The 27,156-nt window shown below is 45.7% G+C and overlaps 1 protein-coding gene across 3 annotated transcripts in view; it reads left to right on the top strand.

The window, feature by feature from the left end:
- Positions 1 to 27,156, top strand: part of vps13c (vacuolar protein sorting 13 homolog C) — an 80,966-nt gene that overhangs the window by 32,859 nt on the left and 20,951 nt on the right. For 2 of the 3 annotated variants that reach the window (XM_036543167.1, XM_036543164.1), the window contains 35 exons: positions 405 to 522; positions 866 to 1,007; positions 2,107 to 2,188; positions 2,597 to 2,697; positions 3,159 to 3,312; positions 3,616 to 3,695; positions 3,970 to 4,029; positions 6,007 to 6,157; positions 6,699 to 6,815; positions 7,148 to 7,251; positions 7,648 to 7,815; positions 10,304 to 10,608; positions 11,711 to 11,858; positions 12,184 to 12,316; positions 12,424 to 12,563; positions 12,995 to 13,151; positions 13,462 to 13,541; positions 14,212 to 14,271; positions 14,851 to 15,007; positions 16,588 to 16,707; positions 17,143 to 17,246; positions 17,435 to 17,602; positions 17,895 to 18,199; positions 18,561 to 18,708; positions 19,184 to 19,334; positions 20,227 to 20,345; positions 21,705 to 21,874; positions 22,753 to 23,006; positions 23,330 to 23,553; positions 24,346 to 24,438; positions 24,622 to 24,987; positions 25,116 to 25,205; positions 25,869 to 26,024; positions 26,620 to 26,884; positions 26,986 to 27,146. In XM_036543167.1, the coding sequence (XP_036399060.1) occupies positions 405 to 522; positions 866 to 1,007; positions 2,107 to 2,188; positions 2,597 to 2,697; positions 3,159 to 3,312; positions 3,616 to 3,695; positions 3,970 to 4,029; positions 6,007 to 6,157; positions 6,699 to 6,815; positions 7,148 to 7,251; positions 7,648 to 7,815; positions 10,304 to 10,608; positions 11,711 to 11,858; positions 12,184 to 12,316; positions 12,424 to 12,563; positions 12,995 to 13,151; positions 13,462 to 13,541; positions 14,212 to 14,271; positions 14,851 to 15,007; positions 16,588 to 16,707; positions 17,143 to 17,246; positions 17,435 to 17,602; positions 17,895 to 18,199; positions 18,561 to 18,708; positions 19,184 to 19,334; positions 20,227 to 20,345; positions 21,705 to 21,874; positions 22,753 to 23,006; positions 23,330 to 23,553; positions 24,346 to 24,438; positions 24,622 to 24,987; positions 25,116 to 25,205; positions 25,869 to 26,024; positions 26,620 to 26,884; positions 26,986 to 27,146 (5,351 nt within the window). Of the gene's footprint in view, positions 1 to 404; positions 523 to 865; positions 1,008 to 2,106; positions 2,189 to 2,596; positions 2,698 to 3,158; positions 3,313 to 3,615; positions 3,696 to 3,969; positions 4,030 to 6,006; positions 6,158 to 6,698; positions 6,816 to 7,147; positions 7,252 to 7,647; positions 7,816 to 8,740; positions 8,777 to 10,303; positions 10,609 to 11,710; positions 11,859 to 12,183; positions 12,317 to 12,423; positions 12,564 to 12,994; positions 13,152 to 13,461; positions 13,542 to 14,211; positions 14,272 to 14,850; positions 15,008 to 16,587; positions 16,708 to 17,142; positions 17,247 to 17,434; positions 17,603 to 17,894; positions 18,200 to 18,560; positions 18,709 to 19,183; positions 19,335 to 20,226; positions 20,346 to 21,704; positions 21,875 to 22,752; positions 23,007 to 23,329; positions 23,554 to 24,345; positions 24,439 to 24,621; positions 24,988 to 25,115; positions 25,206 to 25,868; positions 26,025 to 26,619; positions 26,885 to 26,985; positions 27,147 to 27,156 lie in introns of all 3 variants that reach the window. The other variant, XM_036543165.1, reaches the window with a different exon arrangement.

The following is a 27,156-nucleotide window of genomic DNA, read 5'->3' on the forward strand; positions in this document are numbered from 1 at the left end:
GTTTTAGGTGAACTCGGCATTGAAAATAAGGACTGAGAGTGATAATGCACTGACACTAACCCATTCGATGAAACAGGAAGTCAGGTGGATTTTAGACAAGCTGATCTGTTGTTGAAGTGGCTCTGTTTTTTCAAAGATAAAAAGAAACATTTCTTGATCAGATTAAGAGTGCTAGTGTGAAGAATGTGTATTTAGCAGCTATGTGTAAAAAGAGCGTGTTGTGTAGGAGCTGTTAACTGTGTGCAAAGTGAGTGTGTGTATGTGTAGGAACTGTCAGCTGTGTGTGGGTGTGTGCGTGTGTGTGTGTGTATGTGTGTGTGTGCATACGTGTGTGTTTAGGTGCTGTTCACTATGGCTGCTGTAAAGACAGTGTGTGTATTGGAACTGTACACCTGATTTTCCAGGTGACGCCTGGAAAACTGCCCGTCTTCAGGGCTCATCCACACAGCACATCCTCCAGCCGCTGGACGTCAAAGTCCAGCTGGCCAAGTGCATGGTAGACAAAGATGCCAGGATGCCCAGGTCAGCACCCTTTCTGGTTTATTAAAGTGATTATTCAACAAAACACTGTAAAACCAAATACTCCAGCTTCTGTAATCCTGAACACAAGTTTCCACCTACAAATATAGCTCTGTTTCTCAAACCTGGGATCCGTTGGGATCCGTTCAAGTTGTAGCACTTATACCCACAACCAGTTGTGACAAGGCACTGTGGATGACCGTGATCATTTTATCGGGTGCATTTTAGGATGCTCAACATTACTGATAGTGAATTTGGAATTGCGCGTACATTGTCACAAATGTACAAATTTAAGTGCTTTGTGGTGAAGGAGTTGCTTGAAAGCACCACACTGACTGTCTCACAGGTTCAAAGTGTCTGGGGAGCTTCCTCTGCTGCATGTGAAGATATCGGACCAGAAGATCCAGGGAGCTTTGGACCTGGTCAACAGCATCCCACTCCCCCAGACAACGTCCCCCTCCTCGACCCCCACTACCCCAACCGCAAAGGTTAGTGCACCGCCAATACGGGAAACAAAGGGCTTTCAGTTTAAGTACCAGACAGATATAATTTAAACAAGTGTTACGATATGAACATGCATTAGAGATGGAAAACCCAGCGAGGATGTTTGGTAGGGACGATGTAAGACAGCTGTGTGGTTTAATGGAAAGGAGCAGGGCTTGCAACCCAAAAATTGCTAGTTTGATTCCCTGCCGGGGCACTGCTGTTGTACCCTTGGGCAAGGTGCTTAACCTACAATTGCCTCAGTAAATATCTTGCTGTATCAATGGATAAAATTGCAACCTATGTAAGTTGCTCTGGATAAGAATGTCTGATAAATGACAGTAATATAAAATAACGGTAGGACTTACTAAGCAGACACCAAGTGAATGGATTTGTGAATCCATGGTTCAGTAATCCAAACACTGTCCCACGGTTTTGGCTTGCTGTGATACCCTGCTCAGGTGCCTTTGAGGGGAAATCTGTGAGAAATGGAAAAATACTCCAGCACAAATATGCAGCGATTAACATGGCGATGACTTGATGAATATGCAGGAGTGAATAATAAAGTGCTAACAGCAGGGTAGGCCTGGCCTTTATTCAGATGGGACCAGGTGAGAATGTCCAGGCCCAGAATTTTCGGCAAGGGGCTGCGCGGTGCTTCAGACGAGGGCCGACACGTCCGCCACGTACCGTGATACCGCTTTTGAAAACTGCCCTTTCATCGCCGGCCAATGTCGCTTGCCAGCATTTTCTGGAACATTTTCAAACCCAAAGAGGCTAATTAAATCAATGACAGAAAGAAAACCCATTATGTCATGACAAACCTTTCTGAGTTTTTTTGGCAGGTGATGAAAGGCTAATGCTTCAGAGAGAGAATTTGTTTGGATTAAGTATGCAGGCTCTTGAAGCGGCCAATGGGGTTTAGCGCTGCTCTGTCTCTCTTCAGACCCATGATAGTCCTAATTCACCTGCACTTCTCTGACCTGAACCTGTGGGCTCTCACATGGAGTGGGACTCCCTGCGGGTCACAGGTGTACCCATGACAGGGGAAGCAGGTGTTCGCGTTGGTGCATTTGCCCTGACTGTTAACCCCTTCCTTTCCAGGTGCTGCCCATGCCCTTAGCCGATGCCAGACCTAGAGTCTTGAGCCTGGACCCTTCTGCGCTCTTGGATGCAATGGACACAGGTTGGTGGCGTCATTTTACATTCACATGAGTGCTGTCAGTAATTGTATGTAGTAGATGACATTGCATTTATTTGAATATATAAATGTAGTAATTACATATAAAATATCTTAATAAATATACAATGATGATTTATGTTTTAAACTAACATAAAAGTAATTATATTTTAAGACAATTAATTCTCCACAGAGGGGTCAGGCATGGTATCTTAATAGTGCAACAGCTACCCCTGCTGGAAGAAAGGCAGACATGTTTTTTCACACGAGAAATGTATGTGTGTATAACACAATAAAAAATACTGTTCTGGGCTGTTTGGCTTTCTCATCCACTTTGGTGCGTGTTGCATGAAAATGTAAAGATTGAGTGAAATTAATAGGCAGCCTGTGTGTTGCCAATGTGCCTGTTCACAGACTCTGATGAAGATGTCAGTGAGCGGTCGGTGGGAGATGACCAGCAGAGGACTCCTACAGAGGAGCTGACAGAGCTGCACTTCAAGTTTGAAGTGACATCGGTGCGTCTTACTGAGATTCAGTCAGCTCTGCAGAGAGGGCTCAGCCAGTCGCTGCTAAGGGTCACCGCGGCTGTGGATGGGGGAGTTAGGAACACTGATTACTTAAATTAGCCTTCTAATTCACTGAGGGTTGCTTATCTCAGAAAGGGCACCTTAACTTGCAGCTCAGGGTCTGAACAGGTAAACACTGATACCCAGGCAAGGACAACCAAGCTAAGTGAAAGCCAAGTGCTCTGACCTCCTCCTGAAAGTGTATGAATTTGTTGTCTTTTAGATTGCTTATACCCTTGTTTGACATATTGAACAATAACAGTATTTAAAATTTTGGATATTTTTTGGGTCCAGATCCACAGTTCCTATGAGATAAAGCCCCTGCCGGTGTTTTGCTCAAGACTTGCATCCCAGGCTGCCTGAGGTACAGTTTGTGTGGTGCTGGTGTGATCCTTGCATTCGACTCCCAGGTTCTGCTGGAGCTCACCAGACAGGCGGATCAGGAGAGCACGGTTCTGGCGCTGGGGGTGTCCCAGCTCGGAGCAGAGGGCAAGATGAGGACCTACGACCTTGCCATAACCTCTTACCTGCGCAAAGTCAGCCTGGATTACTGCGAGATTCGAGGTAGGCCTGCTGCAAGGGGCTTCACCCCGGCGGGTGGGGGGTGAGGAGAGCAGTGATAATTATGTAACAGCAATGTACAGAGCCTCACGTTATGAATTGATTTACCTTATTTGAACGGCCTGCATCTATTAATGGCTTCAAAACACTGCATCGGTGCTTTGGACCACAGACAGATAAAAATAGTCTCTGTCAGAGGGTCGTGTCTAGCCGTTTGTCAAAAGGGAAGCTCACGCTTAAAAATGGCGGACATCGCCAGAAATAAACCTTGAAAGGATCTCAGAAACATCCTTCCGTTTGTTTCAGATATCCGAAATCAGCCACTCCACTTAATTAGCTCCTCTGATAAACATGGGTCTGACCTACTGAAGGTGGAGTACATCAAAGTAAGTGTCTCTCAGTGTTACCACCACTCTGTCTCTCAGTCTCTCTCTCTCTCTCTCTCTTTCTCTGTCTCTCTGTCTCTGTGTGTTAAACTAAATCATTTTGTGGGTTTACCTGTCTGCACCTTATGTTCTAAATTTACTCACAGATTTAATCCTTGTTTTCATGCAAATGCCAGACGAGGTAAACAAACCCGTGGCCCTGTGTTTGTTATTTTTAGGCCAAGAGGCCTTCGCTGTGTGCTTGAGCTTCAGGGCCGTGTGCTTTCTTTTGCAGGCCGATGCCAACGGGCCCAACTTCCAAACGCTGTTCGATAACACTGAGCAAACTCTAAAGGTAGGTGCTGGAGTTGTGTTTTTACTCCGGTCTCCGGGGCAACCGCCTGATAGAGTCGGAGACTGGAGCTCGTGGCGATGTTTCTTTACCCAGCTTGTTTGCAGAGCCTGCTGGGGTCACGTTAGAATGCCCCTTTTACAGTAACGACTTCCCCCCCGTGGCCTGGCATTAAATCCTTTCCGTTGGCCGAGCCCTGCCCCGGCGTTTAATGTTGGTCTTAATTGGCCTCTAATGCGCTCAGAAATAGCCGACTCTTTGATAACACTAAAATCAGAGATCAGTTTGCAGCTCACGGTGTTGTTTGCTTAGACAAATCTATGAAAAAACCATAACAAAACAAACAGGTCAAGTTTGAGGACAGATACTGTACTGCCAGGCTGTACTACCATAGCAGTTGGACATGGTGAAAGTGCATTTGTCTCTCTGTTTTAAACATAGGAAACGGACATAAATATATGAGGCAGGCATTATAAATATATACTCATATCTAAGAGTCTTAGTAACGATCTTCATAACACTTTAAGTAGATGACATATTTTGAAACACTGAAGTACATATAGCAATATTTCTCTTATACTGAGGTGTTGTGCATTGCTTGTGTGCTGGTGTGCTGGTACGCTTTGGTTTCCTGCCTGCAGCATGCTCAGAGCTGCTCTGTCGTGCTTTAACGAGGTTTTCCCTGGTTCTGATGGTTTGCTCAACAGAAGAGGATTTTCTCCAGAGATAAAGAAATGCTGGTCTTCATCCACCTGCAGACCCCAGCAAATGGAAGCCATGCTTGTGCTATAGTTAATCTCAACGTTCTCAATAAATGATAACATGCAAGAGTGCCATATGACCTTTAGGGTAATATTAGAGCCTCAGTGATGGCTGCAGAGGGAAGGCTCTTAGCTGCTCTTGTCCAGCATACTCTGTGGACTGCAGGCTCGGTGGGTACACGGGGCTGTGCTCTGTGTATTCTTTGATAAAATATGCATTCAGTTCAGTCTCTATGGAAGACAGCATTCATTTCAGTCAGTAGGTTTTGCAGTTTTTTTCAATTTGTCCACTGGTGTTGTACTATATTATACTGTACTGTATATAGTATGCAGTAGCCTCTGGCTCTCTGTCTTTCCTCTCTTAGTAAAACCAGGTTCTGCTGCAGTGTTAGATAAAGAGATACTACACAAAAATACTCAGCTAGAGCACTAATGAGTGCACATAATTGGGCTGCAGCACGGCGTACTAAACCATTTCAGCTTCTGATAGAGAGGATCCTTTTATAAGTATCTGTGTTAATTGGTGGGGGCGATGATGAATCAAATTGGCATTTTAGAAATAGAAGTTCTTTTCTCCCCAGTGCGTATTCCCACGCCATATTTGTGTCATATCTGTCAGTGCATATTCTGCTCTGTGATATTACTTGCATAGTGAAGGCCTGCAGGTCCTGTTGGTGTTTTTTGGAGTCTTTCATAGTTCAGGCTAAAGCAGGAAAACCCCACCCTAGAGCAGAAAAAGCCCACGCTAAGCAGGCTTATATGTGACCTCAATCATTGCAGCAGTGGTTTATCTCATTCACTGTGTCGTGATCCATGGATTTCCTGATCTTCTCTTCCTTGATTTGTGAAATGTCTCTCTTTTTTAAACTGTTTCCAGCCAAATTGATCCCCATTCTAACAATTGAGAGTGTAAACTGCAACAGGCAGATATTTCTTTGTCCGACAGCAGCAAAGTCTTTTTATCTTTTTGTCTTGGACAAAAAAGGAACTTTATAGTACTGGGTATATTTTTGCTATCAGAGCCAGTAACTGTATCCAGTGATATTATATATTTGTGCAAAAGGAATTATGACTTAATGGCATTCTTAAAAATCTATATATCCATAACATTACACCCCTGACTCCACTCTGCCTAATGGTACAGCTGTGAGATGTTAGCTCTATGCCATATCTTCCTGCTCTGTCAGAGTCCCACTAGTCCCACTGTCTCTAATTCCAGGTGGAGTTCTCTTCCTTGGATTTTCTCCTGCACACCAAAGCTCTGCTGTCCACCATCAACTACCTAAACTCCGCCCTACCCAAAGAGCTGACCACGCCCGTGGAGAAAGAGTCAAAGAAGCAGACGGAGAAGGGCGTGGCCGGGAAGACAGGTATGGTACAACGGACCACCCTCTTGCTGATGGCCACTCCAGGTTTGGCTCTTGTGCAAGTTAAATGCCTTGTCATTGTTAGGGTTTTAGTAGAAAAGATCATTATGTTCAGTCTGGGGGAAAAAAACAGAACAGAGATATGTTATGGCTGAAGCTGTGCTGTGCATGTGAAGTTATCACCAAGGTCATATTTTACAAAGTTGTGCCAACAAACATTATCCACAAGTGCAGTGTTGCTAACAGATAGCTCACAGGCTAGCTTACCTGGATTGTAAAGGAAGCCCACCACCAAAAGTATCTCTTCACTGTTATTCACTTCTTAGAGCACTTGCAGACTATTGACTTGATCGCAAAAAAAAAAAAAAAACACCCACATGTAGTGACTTACCAGATGTCCAGAGTGACTTTAACAGCAAAGGTACAAAGGTGCATGAAATCCTTGAACATACAATCCTCACAACTCTTACATTTATCCTAAAAATGCCACTTGAAGACAACAAAGTAAATGTAATTTTCATGAGACTCTCTCTCTCTCTGTCAGTGTCCAAGACCCCCAAAGACAGGAATGTCTTTCACTTCAAGCTGTTTGCTATGCTGGGCTCCTTCCATGTGGAGGTGTGCGATGACCGGCGCAGCATTGCAGACATCAGAATCCAGGGTGAGCGACAAAGCATTTAATGCACTGTTCTATAAGGGATTAGATACCTGCACGCGGTGCTCAGAAGGCATGTTTCTATGAGAGGTTAGATAGCTGTACGCGGTACTCAGAAGGCCTCTCTATGAGGGGTTAGATACCTGTACATGGTGCTCAGAAGGCTTCTGTATGAGGGGTTACATACCTGTACACGGTGCTCAGAACAGGCTTCTCTGTCAGGGTGAAATACCTGCATGCGGAGCTCAGAGTCCCAGACAGTGTGTTGTAAATAGGAATCCCAGGCCCAGCTGGGATGAAGAGCTGCGTGTGGTGTTAACGGTCTTGTTTTCACCCAGGCATTGACGCCTCGGTGGCCGTCCAGCCCAAGGAGACAGGGGTGTTCGCGAGGCTGCGGGACATCGTCGTGATAGACGTCGACCCCAAGACCATACATAAAAAAGTAAGGCATGGGTGTGTGATGCACTCTCCACAAGGCCAAAACATTTGAGTGCTGTGTTAAAAAAAAATTAGCTGTAGCATTTAATATTGACCTGTGTAGCAACATTTTAGTTAATTAACAAGTGAGTGCATAACAACAAATTGTTACATAACAACCACAAATTAATTTGGAATGTAATGCACCCTATTGTGACACTGTGTGACTGTTTCTGTACTTATTTGTACCATACAGTTCCTGTGCCACATTAGTTACTATATGGTTTTAATGTACTGTAACAGTCTGGTATTGTGACAGTGGTATAAGGTAAACCTGTAGGAGCTGTTTACAGTGGAGGCCTTGTTTCAGTACGCTGCTGTGCTCTGGCCTGGGACTCGACTATATTGTTCTCCCCCCCAGGCTGTGTCCATCATGGGAGAGGAGGTGTTCAGCTTCAAGCTGTCACTGTACCCTAGTGCCACAGAGGGAGAGGGCTACAGCGACACCTCCAAGGTGGACGGGAAGGTGACTCTCAGGCTGGGCTGCATCCAGATCGTCTACCTGCACAAGTTCCTCATGTCTCTGCTGGTGAGAAACATTACGATTGTGATTGTCATTATGACTGTTATGACGATGAATATGGCTACTCGTTTATTTATTTGTCACTCTTGCGCAGACATCATGGCAAGATAGATTAAAATTCAGGCGTTGGGAGTAACCCCAGGGGGAGAGTTTATGAGCTGGAGGTGCAAACTGTGATAAAATGCCAGTGAAGCAGTCAAAGAACATCACTTCACAAGCATAACCGTACAGCTGTTACTATATTAGAGTACATGTGCGACAGTTATCCTTAACAATCCTTATTCTGAAGAGAATTCTGAATCCTTAAAGGCAGCATGCCATAAATATCCCTCACACATTTAGATATTTTCCGAATGGTACGGGTTAACTGTATTTGCAATATGTCATATGTGTATCGTTCAAGATTTAAGTTTCAGATTGCTTTTTTATCATTCCAAGAGCAAATTTTCCTACACTCCTGAATAATATCAAATCACAGGCAGAGAAACACTGATCAACGTTGCCAATGACAGAGAGAAGCATTAAGTTGTGAGCAGCTTATGTCTAAATGCAGCATTATGTGGACATGTAGATTACTGGATTTGCACCATGAGTGTTTAACAGAAAATCTGCAGAGGGGCAGAGATGTGGCAGTCCAGTAAATACAGTTTTAAGTCACATATAATGCAGCACGTATATCCATAACAGAACTCTGGCCAAGTGTCTCATGTGCTGTTGTGGAAATGGTCCTTGAAATGTTTGGTGAAGGGTAGGTTGGAATGACCAGCCATTTGTCTTGCCAGAGCTTTCCTATTGCAATGCTCAGAATCTTTTTTTTATCAGTTTCTGTCAGCCCTAGTTTCTGTTTCCTGTTGCCTACATTTCCAAATACTGCCAGAGCTGTCTTTTCAACTGCAGTTTTCTCTCTCTGAATCTCTCTTGTTCTTTCCAGGACTCTCTTAGCTATCAGTACTCTTCGCCTGACGAGGTACAGGTTAACAGCATGCAGAAGCACAGCAAGCATTTAAGCATTGGCCTTGCAGCTCCATCCAAAAACAGCACTTCCGCACTATTAACCAGAGCCATGCACTAGTAACAGGAGAAAAGTCATTCACTTTCTGTTTTATGGCACTCATCACTGACATGCTGTGTACTTAATTGGGTGGTGTGTGTGTGTGTGTGAGTGCGTGCGTGTGTGTGTGTCTGTGTGTCTGTGTGTGTGTGTGTGTGTGTGTGTGTGTGTGTGTGTGTGTGCGTGTGTGCGTGTGTGTGTGCGTGTGTGCGTGTGTGTGTGTGTGTGTGTGTGGATGGGTGTGTGTGTGTGTGTGAGTGTGGATGGGTGTGTGTGTGTGTGTGTGTGTGTGTGACTGTGGATGTGTGTGTGTGTGTGTGTGTGTGTGTGTGTGAGTGTGGATGGGTGTGTGTGTGGATCCTGAACATATTGACCTGAATTTTATGTCCGTTATGGAAAAAGTCCTCCTCCTCCTCCTCCTTGTTTTCAGGCTTTAGAATGGCTTTACTGTTACTGTAACGGCTTTGCAGCAGCTCCCACGCGGTTGTGGCTGTAAAGAGCTGGTTCCGTGTGGGTAAACAGTGTTAATGAAAGTGACGTCAGTCACAACAGTGGAGGAATACTAATGCGCTGTCTGTGGCTGTTCTTTCATTGAAGGGGAAGTAGAGAGCGTTTTCCACCTCTCTTTTCTTATAGCTGCTCAGCTATCGCTCGTGTTTGCCAATTACCGCTAAAACAAACCCAGCGCACCATGGAGCCAATCGCTGCCTTTGCGTAAACAATGACTAACTGACGCCTCCATTGTCCTGCTCAAACTAGTCATTGATTTTAATTTGTACTAAGCTGACATGATTTAGATTGCCAGTCATTCATCACTTTGTGCGCTTGCGTTATATTTTATTACAAGAGTCCGGGCAAACACCTGAGTTTGTTTCCCACAATGCACAGGTGGCTTGACGTGTTGAATGAGGGCCGCGTTGATGGGGGAAAGGGGGGATGTGTCTGTTTTGCATGCTGGTGTGTCACTTGTGCCCATGTGATGTGGGTGAAGCCCCGTGACATCAGTCCAAGGTCTGGAACGTTCCATTTGAGCACGTGCAAAAGACACCTGAAAAAAAAATTCACCTTCCACCTGCGCCAAGCAAGTCTCACTCAACCCTCATCACCTAGAGTGGCTCCCACCTTCAGAGTGTGTGCAACCCCCCCATTACTCAACACTCCTGTGAATCCACCACGACTGAATGAATGAATGTCCCTACATGCAGGGGCGTGTTGTCAGACTTGCATTGTTGTTTTTTCTTGCAACTTGTTTGGGAGAGAAATAAGTGGTGGGTCTGCTCTGACTCTTGCATGGCTTTTTGCCGCTAACCAGAGAATTAAAAGTGAAACTGTCTTCCAAAAGAGTCTCCTTTTGTAGCAGCTAACTCTCCATGCCTGTTTCAGGACGCACATTTACAGGCTCATGGGTCACTGAGTTCTTTTTTTGTCCCTCTCCTCCCCCAGAAATTTGTGGATAACTTCCAGACGGCGAAGGAGGCCCTGAGTGCAGCTACAGCACAGGCAGCAGAGAAGGCGGCTTCCAGCGTGCGCGACTTTGCCCAGAAGAGCTTCCGGCTCTCCATGGACATCCGGCTGAAGGCCCCTGTCATCGTCATCCCACAGTCCTCCATATCCCACAATGTCATTGTGGTGGACCTGGGTCTGATCACTGTGGCAAACAGCTTCTCCTTGCTGTCCGCCGAGGGATTTCCTCTCCCTGTTGTGGTGGAGAGGATGGATGTGAAGCTCACTCAGCTCAAGCTGTCCAGGTACAGGCAATGTCACAGGTAGCCTTGGGCTTTGTTAGGGCTTCTGATCCTGGTCATATGGGGCTTCGTTAGGGCTTCTGATCCTGGTCATATGGGGCTTCGTTAGGGCTTCTGATCCTGGTCATATGGCGATTTGTCAGGGCTGTTGATCCTGGTCATATGGGGCTTCGTTAGGGCTTCTGATCCTGGTCATATGGGGCTTCGTTAGGGCTTCTGATCCAGGTCATATGGCGATTTGTCAGGGCTGTTGATCCTGGTCATATGGGGCTTCGTTAGGGCTTCTGATCCTGGTCATATGGGGCTTCGTTAGGGCTTCTGATCCAGGTCATATGGCGATTTGTCAGGGCTGTTGATCCTGGTCATATGGGGCTTCGTTAGGGCTTCTGATCCTGGTCATATGGGGCTTCGTTAGGGCTTCTGATCCAGGTCATATGGCGATTTGTCAGGGCTGTTGATCCTGGTCATATGGGGCTTCGTTAGGGCTGCTGATCCAGGTGACATGGGGATTCGTCAGGGCTGCAGATCCAGGTCATAGGGACGTCCTTTGGGCTTCTGATCCAGGTCATATGGGGATTCGTTAGGGCTTCTGATCCTGGTCATATGGGGCTTCATTAGGGCTTCTGATCCTGGTCATCTGGGGATTTGTTAGGGCTTCTGATCCAGGTCAAATGGGGTTTGTTAGGCCTGCTGATTCAAGTTGTGTGGAGCTTCGTTAGGGCGGCTGATCCAGGTTATGTGGGACTTTGTTAGGGCAGCTCCATGCTCTGTGGCACGTCTGAAAAGTCAGATGTTGAAGGACTCATGTCTGCATGTTACCCTTGTCAGACCTTAAGAAACAGGCTTTTGAGTGTGTCATATTTAGATATCAGGAGCACTTGAAAATACTCATAATTTATTTTGCTTGAATGATTGAAGTGTAGGGATGTTTTTATGTGTCTAATGGGTGGGGCCCTCTGTGTGTGTGTGTGTGTGTGTGTGTGTGTGTGTGTGTGTGTGTGTGTGTGTGTGTTTGTGTGTGCGTGCATGCGTGCGTGCATTTTCCTCCCTCTATCTCAGGGAGATCACAGTAAGAACCTCTCTATGCTAATTTTTTGTTCCTCAGGTCCACTCTGAAGGAGAGCTCCTCCCAGCCTGATGTTGAGATCCTGCAGCCCATAAACCTGGAACTGCTTGTCAACCGAAACCTGGCTGCCTCCTGGTTCACCAAGATCCCAGGAGTGGAAGTCAGGGGAGGCCTGAAGTCTATGAATGTAGGTTTCTGCCACAGTAATAGTACAGATGCTTTCTTGTCTAGGTGTTTCGACTGCTGCGTGCATTACTGTGTTAGCTGTAGATGTTCTTTAGATCACATCCCATAAAGAATGTTCCTAGCAAACTAGAACACTTTTAGCTGCAACAGCTGACATACTGTAGATGGAACTTACAAAGTGGAACACATGGCCTTGATCATCTGGCATGTGAAACGTGGCATCTCAGAACACGAAGGCCATATGATGATGTCACTTGATGGTTGATTTGAAGTGATAAGGTTGTGCTCGTGCTGTGTGCTGATGTGCCCTTCCCACATGGCTGCAGATGGATTTGGGCCAGGAGGACTTCGGGGTCCTGATGAAGATCATCGTTGAAAACATCGGGGAGGGGAGTAAGGAGCATACTCAGGATGTGAAGAGAGGGGATGCCAAAGAGGACACCGCAGCGGATTACAAATGTACTATGAAAAAATGCAACAAGAGAGCTGTGACGGCTTCATTCAGTGTGCATGTGCTGGCTTTAACTCCATGCATCTGACATGCGGTCTTATTTTCTTTCTCTCAGTTAGAGACAAAGTGGAGGGCAGCGAGGCCCAGAAATCTATGGCCACCTCGGTAGTGGAGGCGGGAGGCCAGCCGGGGATAGCCAATGGAGGAGTCAGTGAAAACACCATCAATGTGCTGCTGAACTTCGAAATCAAAGAGGTTCGCTGTGTTGTTTCTGTATGTGATGAGAGTCAGGCACTGCCCACACACATAGGCACACACTTACAGTAGTCAGCAACATGTGAAAAGAACTTCAGCCAATATTTGGAAAGGAATTCCTTATAGAAGAGCAAAGCTTCATGGACCCCCAAAAGTGACAGTGTGCTACCAGTGAGTCTCTGATTTGAACCAACGCAATATTTTGTTTTGGAGAACAATGCGATGAGGTTGATGAGGTTTTATGTGGTGGGCCCACCTATTCTGGAGTAAATGAAACTTCACTTTACTCTCACTAGGAGGATAACATTCTGTGTATGTGACGTCTTCCTGAAGAAATGCTCTCTGCTGCCACCTTGTGGTTGTAAATTCAGTCCCTTAGACATTATGCCATAGGGCAACCAGTCACTCTTGTTTATTGTCACGGCGCACAGGTTGTCGTGACATTGAAGAAGCCCAGGAACCAGAAGGAGTGTCCGTTTCTGGTGCTTCAAGTCTCCCACCTTGGAATCGACACCCAAGTCCGCAAGTACGACATGTGTGCCAGCACATACATCAGGAAGATCAGCATGAAGTGCTTGGAGTTCAAAGGTCAGTTGGGCCTTCATGGGTGAAGGGATGATTATTAAGCATTCTGGAAGGGGGCGTGCTGGGTCTTTAGATTGTTACATTAGCAGATGCCTCTCTCTAGAGCAGCGTACATACACCACATTACTGTCATTTAGCAGATACTCTTATCCGGAGTGACTCACATAGGTTACAGTTGTTTACATGTTACCCATTTATACAGCTGGATATTCACTAAAGCAATTCTGTGTAAGCAGGTAGCACTACTGTGGTAACACAGCCAATGGGAAGCCTCTCTAAGTAAATATTGTCACTGTCTTTTGTTTTGATTAAGATTCCAGTGGTGAGCCACTAAGTATAATCAGCTCATCGGTGGAAACTGGAGGTGATCTCCTAAAAGTGCAATATTTTAAGGTACTGTAAGTTCTCTCTCCCCCCTGCCCTGCCATTCATTATCTCTGTGGAATCGTTTAATAAATCAACAGAACAAAGAACATTTAATTTGCCATTAGGAAAAACATCAAAACATATTTGTATGCTCAGTGAATGGACTGTATAGCGTACGTAATTTGGCCACTTCCAAATTTTCCAGTCGCTCAGATTCTTAGAAAATTGTGGTACTCCGTGTGAAATCAATGAGAGGCCAGCTGTGTGGGGGAACCATCTCACGCCATATGCCTCCTCTTACAAGGGCGCCTGTATTGCCAGGTACTGAGCTCTCTGGGCAGAGCAACACAGGTATCTGCAGGTGTTCTCAAGGCTAAGGGGCCGGTTAAATGATAAAAGCCATTACCTTCCAGCTAGTGTGAGCAGCTGTTATTAATAAATGTTTGGCCTTGTTGTTCTGTGGGAAAGGCTGTGCCAGGCACCGCAGAATCAAAGATTCGGTTTTGGAGTTTAAACGGTACCTCTGAACCAGCCTATCAGTTGTAGCTGTACCCATGTCATGCATATTACATTACTTTATGGAATTACTCATTTTTTTACTAGGATTTTCTTTTAGAACTTTAAAGGTAGCAAAGTGAAGCTGTATCTGACAGACAGGACAGTGACCAAACCTCTTTTATTAAATTCCTCTCCACAGGCCGACAGAAACGGACCGAACTTTGCCTCCGTTTACAAGAACACTGAGCAGATGATCAATGTAAGTAAGCCACAGGCACGCACACGGAGACTCTGCTGTTTGGTTCTTCCCTCTGTGACTGTATCCCTGCCTGTGGCATCCACTCCGAACATCCTCCACATCCTCCAAGCAGACAGCGGGATTTCTGCCCTTGGAGCATGAAGAGACTCTAAAATAGAGTCGAGTTTTTGATATGTCAAGTGCGCCAGTCAACTGCTGGTTTGCCTAGTGGACTATTTTTGACTATTTTTGTTTGGAATGATGGTGAATAATATCACTACAAATTTACAATTTCCCTGTGTCCCTGTTTGTATTTTGTGTTCGTATGCCCTGTGCTTATGACCCATGTCTCAAGTAGAAAGGCGCAGTGCAATTTCCTCAGAAATGTGGTTCCGCTGTTGTGGCCGCTGTGAGAGTGGTTTCGATAGCAGGGCCTTGACTCGCTCCCGTCTCACTGTTGTCTAGCTCTTGTCTCGCTCTCATCTTCTCGCAGAGACCGCAGACAGGCCTCTTGGTATTTGGCGGGCTGATGTGACTCTGATTTGGCTGCAATGACAGTTAAGGACGACAGGCAGTTGACCTCATTCCTTCTCATTCCAGGTGACCTTCTCATCTCTCGACCTGATGCTGCACACTGAGGCCCTGCTCACCACCATCAACTTCCTGTCGGCTGCCCTCTCCTCTGGCGGCGCGCCCTCCCCAGACAAAGAGCAGCGAATGAGGGTGGAGGACAGCAGAGCCCCCGCCGTCAGGACAGGTAAAGGCCCCACCGTTCCGGAGGTGTGCTGCTTTGGGACGTCTCGCACTGTACCCCAACCCTGCCCCACCCACAGGCTCACTCCCTGCCCAGACATAGCCTAGCAGGTCCTAGCCCCACCCTCTGCCTTAGCCTGCACTCTATCAAAGCCCTGCCCCCTGCTCAAGACCCGCCCTCTGATTTAGCCCGCTCTCGATTCTAGCTCCACGCTCTCTCCCAGCACCAACCTCTGCCCCACACTGGATTACAGATGTAGCGTCGCTGTCCCTATCTCAGTATGTCTCCCTCCCCCTATCTCTCAGACTACTTCATCCTTTCTCTCTCTCTCTTTCTCTGTCTGTGTTGTGCTGTGGGTCCCTGGGCATGGTAGTAAGTACCATGGGCTGTTGAGATGTGAATATGAAATGGCTGGGCTGTTGGGATGTGAATATAAAATGGCTGGGCTGTGGTGTTTTTTCTGTCAGGAGAGACAGCTTTCATAACTGCACAGCCCAGGTGCAGCTGAGGATCTGTCTGATGGAGGTGCTTTATGAACTGTTATGTATGTTGTAAATGTGCTCTACTTCCATTAACAGCGCCTTGCCATCTTTGTTCATTGTCTGTGCCATGTGGACATATTTAGACAGGTTGTTTAGCTGTTAGTGAGTAAGCCCCAACTTATTTTTGTTCATCTCCAACACTTAACCCATAATATGTGAATCCTTTCTAATCACTGTTTCATTTTCAAGCCCACGCACACACACTTCACCTTGAAACTAATTTATTAAGTGCTCTTAGTTCCCAACACTTAAGGTGGAGACGTTTTCAGTGGTGCACAGATTCACATAAAAGTTTATTTAAGATGATCTAAAATTAGGCTAATGAGGGGAAATCAAAAGACTGTTGTTGAGTCCAGCACTTAAATACAAAGGTGAGAGTAGTCATTGCAGCTAATGCGATCTGAGACATCCAGTATAGTACACATTTATATCTGGAATTAAGACGGGCTGGTGGGAGTGATGCTATGGCTGGAGAAACAGTCACTTTTTGTCAGCAGATTCCATTACAGTGGGACAAAGTTTGGGATTTCTTCATTTTATGATGCGCTCAGACTGAAATCAAGTTACGGGTAGAAACAGTATTAACATTATGCATGCTTAGATTGACATTAAGATTTACAGTAAGGCCTCACGTTAAGGTAAAGTAAGATTAAGAATGAGGTTGACATTAGAGTTAGATGCGGATTCCTTCACTCAAAAAATTTAATGATTGCATATTCCTTCAAGGATGGAGGGTAAGACCCAAGTTCAGCATTAAAATTCATTCAATACAACACCAAAATTAAAATCAGTTGAGGACTTCATTACAACATTTTCATAACTGTTTTAAATGAAGAATTTGTTAATGTCAGCGTGCCTCCTCAAGAAAATAGCACTTGATCAGAAACGAGCAGTGTAAGTGCTGGGGCTTATTAGCGAAGCAGCTGGTGAAGGCCAAATCCGGCTCTACAGGAGGAGAGCATGGCTGCAGGTTCTCATGTTGCTTTGACCATGACCCCACCCCTCCCCACCCCAGTCCCGCTAACCTCATCCTCTCGACAGTGTCCCCAGGGTCTCCCTCGGATGAAGACGTGATCGATCTGAAAATTGTCATGCAGCTGGGTGCCTTCAATGTCCTGGTGTGCGAGGAGAGGTGCAACATTGCCGACATAAAGATCCAGGGTAAGACCAATATGAAGGTACAGGCTAAGAGGCACATTGAGAGTCAGGTCAAGTCTGACAAAAAGATTCAAGGTCAAGACCAGCATAAAGATTTAGCTGAAAGAGTAAGGAAAAGAAAGCTTGAGGGTACTGAGTATTTTCACTCCTCAAATCTTGTTGTTTGTACTGTGGTTGACAGAAAGACTACATTAATATTCAGTTCAAGACTGCCATTAAGATTTAGGATAAGTACGATATTAACACTATGCAGTGTAACACTGAAAGTAAGGTGAGGATTTTGAGGTAAAAGTGACATTGTGTTAATATTCAGGGTAAGGCTTTCATTAAGATTCAGTGTATTAATTAACAGTGACATTGGATTGTGGTGGTTTTAATTAATGGAGCTGTACGTACTGACAAAATTTTCCAGATAAACACCTCGGCTTTTTTATGTAGGCATTCAGGGATCGTTACTGATGAAGGGGACTCAAACCCACATGTCTGCCCGTCTCCGAGATTTCATCGTCATGAATGTTGACCCAAAAACCATCCACAAGAAGGCAAGTAAACCTCCCCTCCCATGTGTCTGAATGAAGCCCCTTCTCTCTCAGGTGAATGCCAGTAAGGTTCAACGTGGTAGCCCTGCTTCCACTCAAAGTAAGTCTGAGGATGAGTGTGAAACAGGGCATGTCCACAGCCTTGCTGAGCTAGTGGCCATGACTCACCGCGGATCTTCACTTCCTCACAGGCGATCTCCATCGTGGGGGACGAGGTGTTTAACTTCAGCCTGAGTTTGACGCCAAAGGCCACCGAGGGGGCAGGATACACGGACACCTCCAAGGTCGATGGCAAGGTCAAGCTGAACGTTGGCTGTATCCAAGTGCTCTACCTGCACAAGTTCATCATGTCACTCCTGGTAAGCTTTTACAGTGCCACTCGATCCGTCCTGTAGCCAGCTTTCTAAGAACTGAATGGAGGTATACTGCAGTGTCTCAGTGAATGCAAGTACTGAATGTATGTTGAAGATCCACTGCACAATATGAATATTTAAATTTGATAATCCCATCTCGGGTATTATTACTGTATTAACACAAACATTTTGAAGAATTGCATTAATTTTTTTTTTCACTTTTTACACTGACACCTTTGCACTTGACTTTTGCTTTAATGTATTTATTTTGTTTATTCTCCCCCCCCTCCCCAATCAGAATTTCACTAACAACTTCCAGACTGCGAAGGAGGCCCTGAGTGCAGCTACAGCACAGGCAGCAGAGAAGGCGGCTTCCAGCGTGCGCGACTTTGCCCAGAAGAGCTTCCGGCTCTCCATGGACATCCGGCTGAAGGCCCCCCTCATCGTCATCCCACAGTCCTCCATATCCCACAATGCCCTAGAGGTGGACCTGGGTCTGATCACTGTGGCAAACAGCTTCTCCTTGCTGTCTGTGGAGGACTGCCCTCTCCCAGCTGTCATTGATGAGATGGACGTCCAGCTCACCCAGCTCAAGCTGTCCAGGTTAGTGGCCTTCAGCGGGTTGGGGACTGGACTTGTAACCACAAGGCTGTGGGATCGATTCCCAGATGAACTGGTGCACTTTCTAAAGCAAGGTACTTGACCTAAGTTAGCAAAGGCATCCTCTAAGGAAATATTTACCTTGAAGCAAGGGACTGCCATTATGATTCAAAAGCACTTGAAAAGTTCAAACTGTACCTGATAACACATAACCTACTTGTTTACATATCAGTTATACTGTTCATCTTTTCTGTAAAACTGAAATTACCATCTGGCATGAATAGATCAAAATCACACTGAATCCTTTTTTGCAGTATGTATGATGATAAGTCACTAATTTTTAGATGCTTACATTTGTTGGTAGGATTTATCTGGAGGAAGACTCTGCCCAGCCCAGCCTTGAGCTCCTGGAGCCAGTCAATTTCCTCCTGTCAATCAAGAGGAACCTGGCATCTGCTTGGTTTCCGAAGATGGCCGCCGTGGAGATCGATGGTGACCTGAAGCCCATGAAGGTGCCTGCACTGTGATATAATTTTTGTAATGAACGTTGCATTAATTTTATCAACTATTACTACAGAAGAGATAGAAAGTTGCATCTTATAATAGCTGATAGGTGTACAAATAGTGCTTGTCTCTTGCTTTATCTTTATGTTAGAGTACTGGTTTCTGCAGAAAATAAAGTTCTCTGTGTGGGTAGTCTCTAGAGTCCTGTTATATGCTTCTCACCTAGCTTAGCACAGCTTTGTAGTCCCTCCTTCTTTCCAGGGATAATGTGTGACTTTGTAACAGTTCCAAAGTTAGTGTAGTGTTTTTTTCACAGCTCCAGAGTTAGTGTAGTGTTCGGTCTCCATTCCAAGTGTAGCGTAACACTCTCTTGTGGTTCCATGACTAGCATTGCGTTCTCTCACACTTCCAGCGTTAGCGTTGCGCTCTCTCACACTTATAGGGCTAGCATAGCACTCTCTCACGTTTCCTGCTCCTCACCAGGTGGCTCTGAGTCAGGATGACCTCTCCGTTCTGTTGAAAATCCTGATGGAGAACATTGGTGAGGCAGCTGGGCTGCAGACGGATGCGTGTGTCTGCGCAGACACTGCGCAGAAGCAGGAGAGTGTGCGTGCAGGAGGGGACGTGCCCAGAGGTAGGGGAGCATTAGGAAATGTGCCAACCCTGAAAGGTGAACATGGGGAGAGCACAGCTCTCTCTTGTGTGTCTTTCTAATGAGTCATTTTTGAAGTGATTTAAGATGTCCAAGCAGTTTCCCTTGGAGTGGAACAAAATGTGTCTTTTAACGGTTATAGAAGACAGAGAGCAATGTGGTACACTCTGCTGTCTTGGTGAATTTTATGCAACTGGGATGTTGCTGCCACTTACTAAGAAAAAAAACAACTGTTCTTATTTCTTCTTATTATTATTCCATTGGATTTTCTGTACGCAACATGTCCTACAGCATTTTACCTACACTTACGAAACTTGGCCCATACAGTCAGCTAGTATTGGATTAGGTTGCCTGTCCTTTGTGTGTCAGTACCTAAAATATTTTTGACATATTCATGATTTTATATCTGAACATTTCCCATTATAACGCATTCAGCTGACATCATAACGTGCCTACATCAGCAGCCAGAGATGCAGATTGTCTCCCAGGCAAAGGCTGTAACTACGAGCTACTACCACGCTAGACTTTTTTTTTTCAAGCTAACTTAGTTTGTCCTCAAATTTTCCATTCTAGTTTATTTATTGTTTTTTACTTTAAATCATTCTATGTGTTGTGTCATATACATTTTTTACTAATGTTTGAAATTAAGTTGCTTTCACATCATCTGAGCTCAGACCATGCCTTTCCATTTGTGATACGTATTTAATGAGGGTGCCTTGGAGAGGACCTGCAGTAAGGTTTGGGTGAAATTCACTGGTAATGCCAGCTGAGCTGTATTGCCATCCCTTGTGGCATAAGCCTCAAACTCTATCATCTGAGATAGTCTCAGCTGGAGTTGTACTAATGCATGCATATACGTGTCTGTGTGTTCAAGGGGGAACAGAGAAACAGAAAGAGTTTAAGGAACAGGACCAAGATCCGCTGGAGACCATGAAGTTCAACTTTAACATTGAGTCTCTGGCTTTAGTGCTATACAGCAAAGATCCCAAGCAGGTATGCCCCATGCTCTTTCCTTCAGCTCTCCTCATCCTAATATATCATCCGGTTGGTATTGAAACCTAGCTCTGATTCCTAACACTAGATTGTAGTACTGATTACAAGTAAATCCTTGTTCTGTTGTCAGTGCTGAATCCTTGTGCTGATCGTAAGTACTAAATCCTAGCTCTGATTCTCAGCGTTGAATCCTAGCATTGATTATGAGTACTGAATCCTAGCTCTGATTCCCAGTTCTGCTGTCAGAGGGAGTAGCACAGTAAGGCTGGAAGCTTTTCTCGGTTGAGCCCATGGAGCCAGCTGAGAGCAGTGTGACTGTGTTTATCTGTCCGTGTCTCAGCAATTTGCTGTGATTGCAGTCATTTGCTGTAATTGCTGCATGCGCTCTCCAAAACATAAGCCACGGAGGGAATCACAAAGTCAGACTTCGGGGCGAGCACAATGGTGCTGTAATTGCCTCGTTATGTGTCGTTATCATGTAATACTGAGTTGTTTTGAAGGTACTCCTGTGTTGTGTACTGCAGGATGCTGAGTGACCTCCTTTCTGACCTCCTACTACTGTATACAATCAGTGATTCCAAAAACAGCGTTGCGTAAATGGAAAAAGCATTAAAAAATAATATAGCTGTGATAGATGTGTGTTTCAGATAGAGTTTTTAATGGAGTGAATAGCTTCCCTGGAAGTAGAGATGCTTGGATTGCTCTAGACCAGTCTTTTCACGTCAGATACACCCTAGACTACATCCAGAAGAACAGCCTGTGCTAGTCTTAATGACCTGCTCTCATTGTCAAATTTTGTTCTCATGTAACAGGACAAAAAGAAAAAGGGCTCTAACGTAGACCACCTAGTCATCTAAAAAGAAAAGGAAGCACCAGGGAAGCCAAGGAAAAATGACTGAAATATGCATCTGAGGAGGGATGTGTGGTCCCCAAAGTCAGATCTTTAGTTATCTTCAGTTAACTGCCAGACTGAAATTTTCACTTAAAATGCAAAGCGTATTCACAAATGCAGTATGTGGGAGAATGCCTTAGCTGAAAGCCACACAGGACTTTCAGAATGATAGTGTCAAAATGAAATATGTACAGAAAAGGAGGGGCCCACACCCTTCAATGGCCAATGTGACAGCCTTATCTTATTTATGATTCCCATTCCTCTGGATACTTGGTTACATCATTAAAGCTTACACTGGCTGTCTCAGTAGGATAAACATCATCTCCCCGGGCTGATTTACTAGAATGTGACAGCAATCTTACTTAGAGTTATGCATAGCACCGAGCATATAGAGAAAAATGAGCTATTCCACTCAGGGAAAAGGAAAAATAGAATGATGTGGTGTTTCCTCTCTGTCTGCTCCATAGACTGCCCCAGTTAGCCAGCACCAGGCTGAGCTGTGTCTCGGGGAGTTCACCCTTCACCTGATAAAAGCATCAGGGAAGATGTTCAACAACGGGGCCATGGAGGTCACCACCATTCTCACGGCCTGCACCCTGGACGACATGAGAGTGGGAGTCCAGAAGGTCACCTCCAGGTAACCCCAGAATCCTCTCACTCTGACCCTTAACCCCACAGGTCCTCTTCCAGAGTGAATTCCAAGGTGAATGCGCTGCTCAGTGAAAATCCCTTATCCAGGGCTAAGCAAATAAGCAATAAGTGGCTTCCATTACTGTATATTTTGTTTTAACCATTATACTTATGTATAAATTTGGCACCTCTGGGTAGTACATTGCCGTAGTGCCCCTCAAGTCAGAATGGAAACTGCAGCTTTCTCTGTATATAGCCCCCACCCCCCCCAGGTGACACAAATAGATTTAATCTGGGAGTGTTTACCTTTGTAATGTCTCAATTAGGATCACATGGCAGTGTTGTAAGGAAAATAGCCAAACGGTGTCTGCAACTGAGAGAGCAATTCGGAGATCATTTATCAGATCATTAAGGTTTGCAAAATCGCTCTCAGTGCAATTACAGAGTGCATAACAGTGTCTGCTTAAATGGATTACACTCATAAGTGCAAACGACAGCGTTTATCTAACCAACAATTTGTTGCCTATAAAGCTCCGTGTTCTCTGTTGGGAAAGAGCCTTCAGCAGCTGTAATTGGGAACTTTACTTATAATCAGAGTGTCACAGGCCAAAATCCCAGGCCATCCTTATGGAGTATAATTAACATGAGATGTAAATATGCAATTATGTTGATGGAGCTTATGTAAAATATTAGCTATATGAGTCACCCTGGATACATATGTCTGCTTTGTGAATTAAAAATAAGTTCAAAATAAGTTAGCTTCATTAGTATTATGTTACGCATAGTTAATATGCTATGTTAATATTTGTTAATACATGTTAATATTTCTGTTTTTTGTAACATATGGCTGAGTTTGATCTTGTTTGCTGTCTGGTGGCTCCGCAGGATGGTGGGCAAGAGGGATGAGGACAGCGCAGACGCCATGATCGACGTGACGTACCGGCAGAACTACAGCGAGCGGCAGGTGGTCGCCGTGCTGCAGAAGCTCTACCTCTGCGCCAGCGTGGAGTTCCTTATGGCCGTGGCGGAGTTCTTCATCCAGGCGATGCCTCAGAGCCCGCCCACTCCACCTGATAGGCCCAGCCAGCTGCCGATCAAGCAGGTCACCGAACCGAAGGTCAGCGTAGAGCCCAAAACACGTGAGTAGACAGATTGGAGGATTTAAAAAAACACCTTCTAGTCAATGTTCTCAATACCTTTTGTTAATCAATCTACAACTTTTTTTAAACGACAATAATCTTCTAGGTTGTAGTTTTTTTACACTGTTTTTCAGTCCCATTACTTTTTCTCATTTGTGTATATTGTAAAATATTGGACACCAGCAAGTGATTCTTATCACCTAAAACTTGCTACTATCTTGTCTAACATTATAGTTTGTATAAACTTTCAGTTAAATGGTGTTAGTGAAAATAAACTTGCTAGCGGGCTGTGGCGTTTTTATCAACCTGGTTTTGTTGCTCAGCCTCAGTGCCTAAGATGAAGATCCGTGCGGTGGTGGTGGACCCTGAGGTGGTGTTTGTGGCCAATCTGATGAAGGCGGAAGCCCCAGCCCTGTCTGCCTCCTTCCAGTGCGACTTCTCCCTGGAGTCAGACGAGGACAGCCAGCTCATGAGGGCCAACTTGCGTGAGCTGAAGGTGCTGGCCTGCCCCTTCATCCGCAACAAGCAGGACAAGGCCGTCACCACGGTAGGAGACCGAGCAACCTCCAAGAGTGAAGCTTCCTGATTGGTTGACTCTCCCTCAGGGCCTTGTGAGACTAGAAGTAGTTACTGTGAGATTTCTGAGGGATGATGATGGGTTCTGTATATATTTTTAAAATGTATGAAGCACCTCATGCAGATGTTGCTTACCTCAGAAAATGATTCTTGCAGCTCCTGAGTGGCTCTGTCTTGTGAGGAGCTCATTCCAAGCACAGGCTGAACCCTACTTCCTAAGATAAATGTTCCAGTCTGGGCTGTGTTATTAACTGAGAATGTCCAGGAGTCTCCCGCGTGGAACGCAGTTGGCTTAGTATAGCTGGGGTTGATCTGCACTGTTCATTAGCATACTCTAGGGACTCGTCAGTCACCTATGAGTTACTCAGATGACATCGAGGGGTGTCAACCTCGTTTGCTTCCCTGGTGCACTGTGGGATTTGTAGTGTGCAAAAGGTTGTTGTTGCAGTATGGGTGTGTTGGAGTATTGCATTTGCTGTGTTTCACTGCTCCTGCATGAGTGTAGATGGCGTAAGTGGTGAGGCAACATATGTTAAGTACTCTGTCTGTGCCATCACTGTAATACATCTCCACAGGACAGTTTAAAATAGGTCAAACTGGAGAAGTGTTTGCTATAGTTTGATGTGTGATGAATATGTCATTTTTATTTATCAGTATCTATGATGTGATTGACTGGTAATTGCCAAAACCACTGTGCTCTTTTGATGCAAGACTATGACACTAAAAGAACCTGAAATTCAGGACGTGACCCAATGTCTTCCAGGTGCTGCGACCATGTTCTGTTGTCCTGGAAACCAAAAGGCGTGTGAACGAGCCTTTGGCAGGGTCTGTGACCGTGGAGGAAGTCATTGTTAAAGTCAGTAAATCACATTAATAGAACAAAATTGCACAAAATGCTCAAACATAATATATATATTATGCATGTATATTCATATGTAAACATGGACACAATCCTCTTGAAGGTGAAATGCAGCATTTTCTATTGCATGCATTCATAGTTGTTTAAATTTACATTGGATTGATGTGTGTATTGCTTCAGATATCTCCAGTGATTCTCAACACCGTTATGACCATCACGGCGGCCATGACGGCCAAGCCCAAGGAGGCTGAGCTGGAGGAAGAGGCGGGCGACATGAGCAGGCTTTGGTCCGTCATGAACATTTACGAGTGCAACTACTGGTTCCTTGGCGTGGACTCGGCCACTGAGGTCATGGAGAACTTCAGTGAGCAGGACGGCAGGAACGCCGGGGAGAACTTTGCTGTGGACGTGAAAGTTGTGCAGGTGACGCTGGAGTCCGGCCTCGGTCACCGCACCGTCCCCCTCCTCCTGGCCGAGTCCTCCCTCACCGGGACCGCCAAGAACTGGTCCTCCCTGCTCAATGTCAGTGCAGACATGACTCTGGAGGTGGGTCATTTTCCATATAACTGAAGATAACTGAACCTAGTTAAATGTAATATTCATTTGCAAATGAATGTGGGTAGATTAGCCTCGATGAAAGATCTGAACTGCTGTACTGTCCAATTTTCCTGCAGGTGAATTACTTCAATGAGACGCATGCTGCGTGGGAGCCTCTCATTGAGAGAGTGGAGAATGGAAAACGCAGGTGGAACTTGAAGTTGGAGGTACAACGCGACCGTTTGAGCTTTCACATCACACAGGCACACACACTACCCCCTGCTGCACGACAACATCAGTTCCAGTAGCAACATGGGTTTTCCCAGGAGGTGTTCCATCCAAGCAGTAACCAAGCCCAGCCCCACTTACCCACGTCAGTACTGTCAAAATGAGCTCTTTAGATTACAAGTTAATAAGAACACAGTCAGCTACAGCACAGTTTGAATACTTGTGCTAGCACCTGTGAACCACTACTCTAGTACTGAGAGTTGCATAAACTCAAAGAGAGCGGTCTCATATCAGGGTGTCTATTGAATGAGTGCTTCCACAGATTCAAAGCTTCTGTGCAACGCTGTCCTTGTAATTTGCAGAACCAATCCGTTTATCCTCTCAAGGCCACTATGTTCTCAGCCGCTCCTGAAACACATTCAGACAGTAGAACCTTCCGAGCTGAAGTCTAATTAAATGATCACCGCAGTATAAGGTCGCTCTGCTTGTTCTTCTGTGACTAAGTGGCGGCTCAATTGGAGCGGCCTAAACTCTTTACTTTATGACCTCTGCCGAGAAGCAGGTGTCCAGTTGTTTATCTGACATTTCATGCCTGCCCGTCAGGCTTGCGTGTGGATGGTGCGCGTACAGCCTTCTGCAGGTCATTCTTGATTACTCCGTAGATGAAAAACAGCCCCGTGCAGGACAGAAGCCCGGTTCCAGGGGACGACTTTATTGTTCTGCCTGACCCCCAGACGGCCATCAACATCTGCTCAAAGGACACCATGAATATCACCATTTCCAAGTGCTGCCTCAATGTGTTCACAAACTTGGCTAAGGTAAGAACACTTATGATGGGGGTAAAAAAGACTACAAAAGTCTGGGGAAACCAAATTGAGCCACCCAGGGCATCACACCCTATATGTCAGTGGTATGAGTTTTCATGTTGCCACGTCCCTGTTATCTTACCACCACACTGAGGGACAGGACCATAAGCTGCTCTCATTACACCATGCATCAGAGACTCTTTTTTTGTTTTATTCATTCGATTTATTTAAACCCAGCTCGAAAATAGCACTTTGGCTTGTTGGCCACACCAACATTGTACTGCTTTGATGCCTGGCTAATCAGGTCAAGCTCATTACGCAGGCCGACGCAATTGCTCACAATTACAGCCTCTTGCATTTGAGCTTTTGTGGATGCAATTACCAGCTAATTGGGTCAGTGGCAATAGGCATTTCACAGCTGCAGTCACCCAGCTAATGCTAATTATATGTTATTCAAAGAGGAGGTGTGTGTAGATGAGGGGCAAACAGCACCAGACCAGCCCAGCTTTGTGTGGGTAGAGGCAATCCTACACGCTCTCTCTCTCTCTCTCTCTCTCTCACTCTCTCTCACTCTCTTTCTCTCCACCTCATTCTTGTCCTTTATCAGGCCTTCTCAGAGGGAACGGCCTCCACGTTTGACTACTCCCTGAAAGAGAAGGCCCCGTTCACCATCCGGAACGCGCTGGGCATCCCGCTCATTGTGCAGCACAGCGCCAATCTGCGCATGGCAGGCTCGCCTTCCAGGGGCAAGCTGCACGAGGTCGGTGTGGGGCAGAGCGTGGACCTGGAGTACTCCATCTTCGAGCCCTCAGCCCGGGGCAAGCTGTCTGCCCTCCAGCGCCAGGAGAGCTGCCTCTTCAACCTCAGCCTCGGTCAGTGACCTCGCCGTCCACCGGACCACGGGACAGACCGTGTCTCCAGACCGTTGGCTGATCTTGTCTCCGCTTTTCTCTGTGTCTGTCTGACTGGTCAGTGCCGGCTGGGTACAGCGAGATCTCCAACATCCCTGTGGACAAACCGGGGCGGAGGCTGTACAATGTGCGGGGGCCCATGAAGCAGGAGGCCGTCTCTGTGCTGGTGCAGATCGACGCCACTGAGGGCAACAAAGTCATCACCGTGCGCTCCCCCCTGCAGGTACTTTCCC

The sequence above is a fragment of the Megalops cyprinoides genome, chromosome 13 (assembly GCF_013368585.1).
Source record: "Megalops cyprinoides isolate fMegCyp1 chromosome 13, fMegCyp1.pri, whole genome shotgun sequence".
Lineage (NCBI taxonomy): Eukaryota > Metazoa > Chordata > Actinopteri > Elopiformes > Megalopidae > Megalops > Megalops cyprinoides.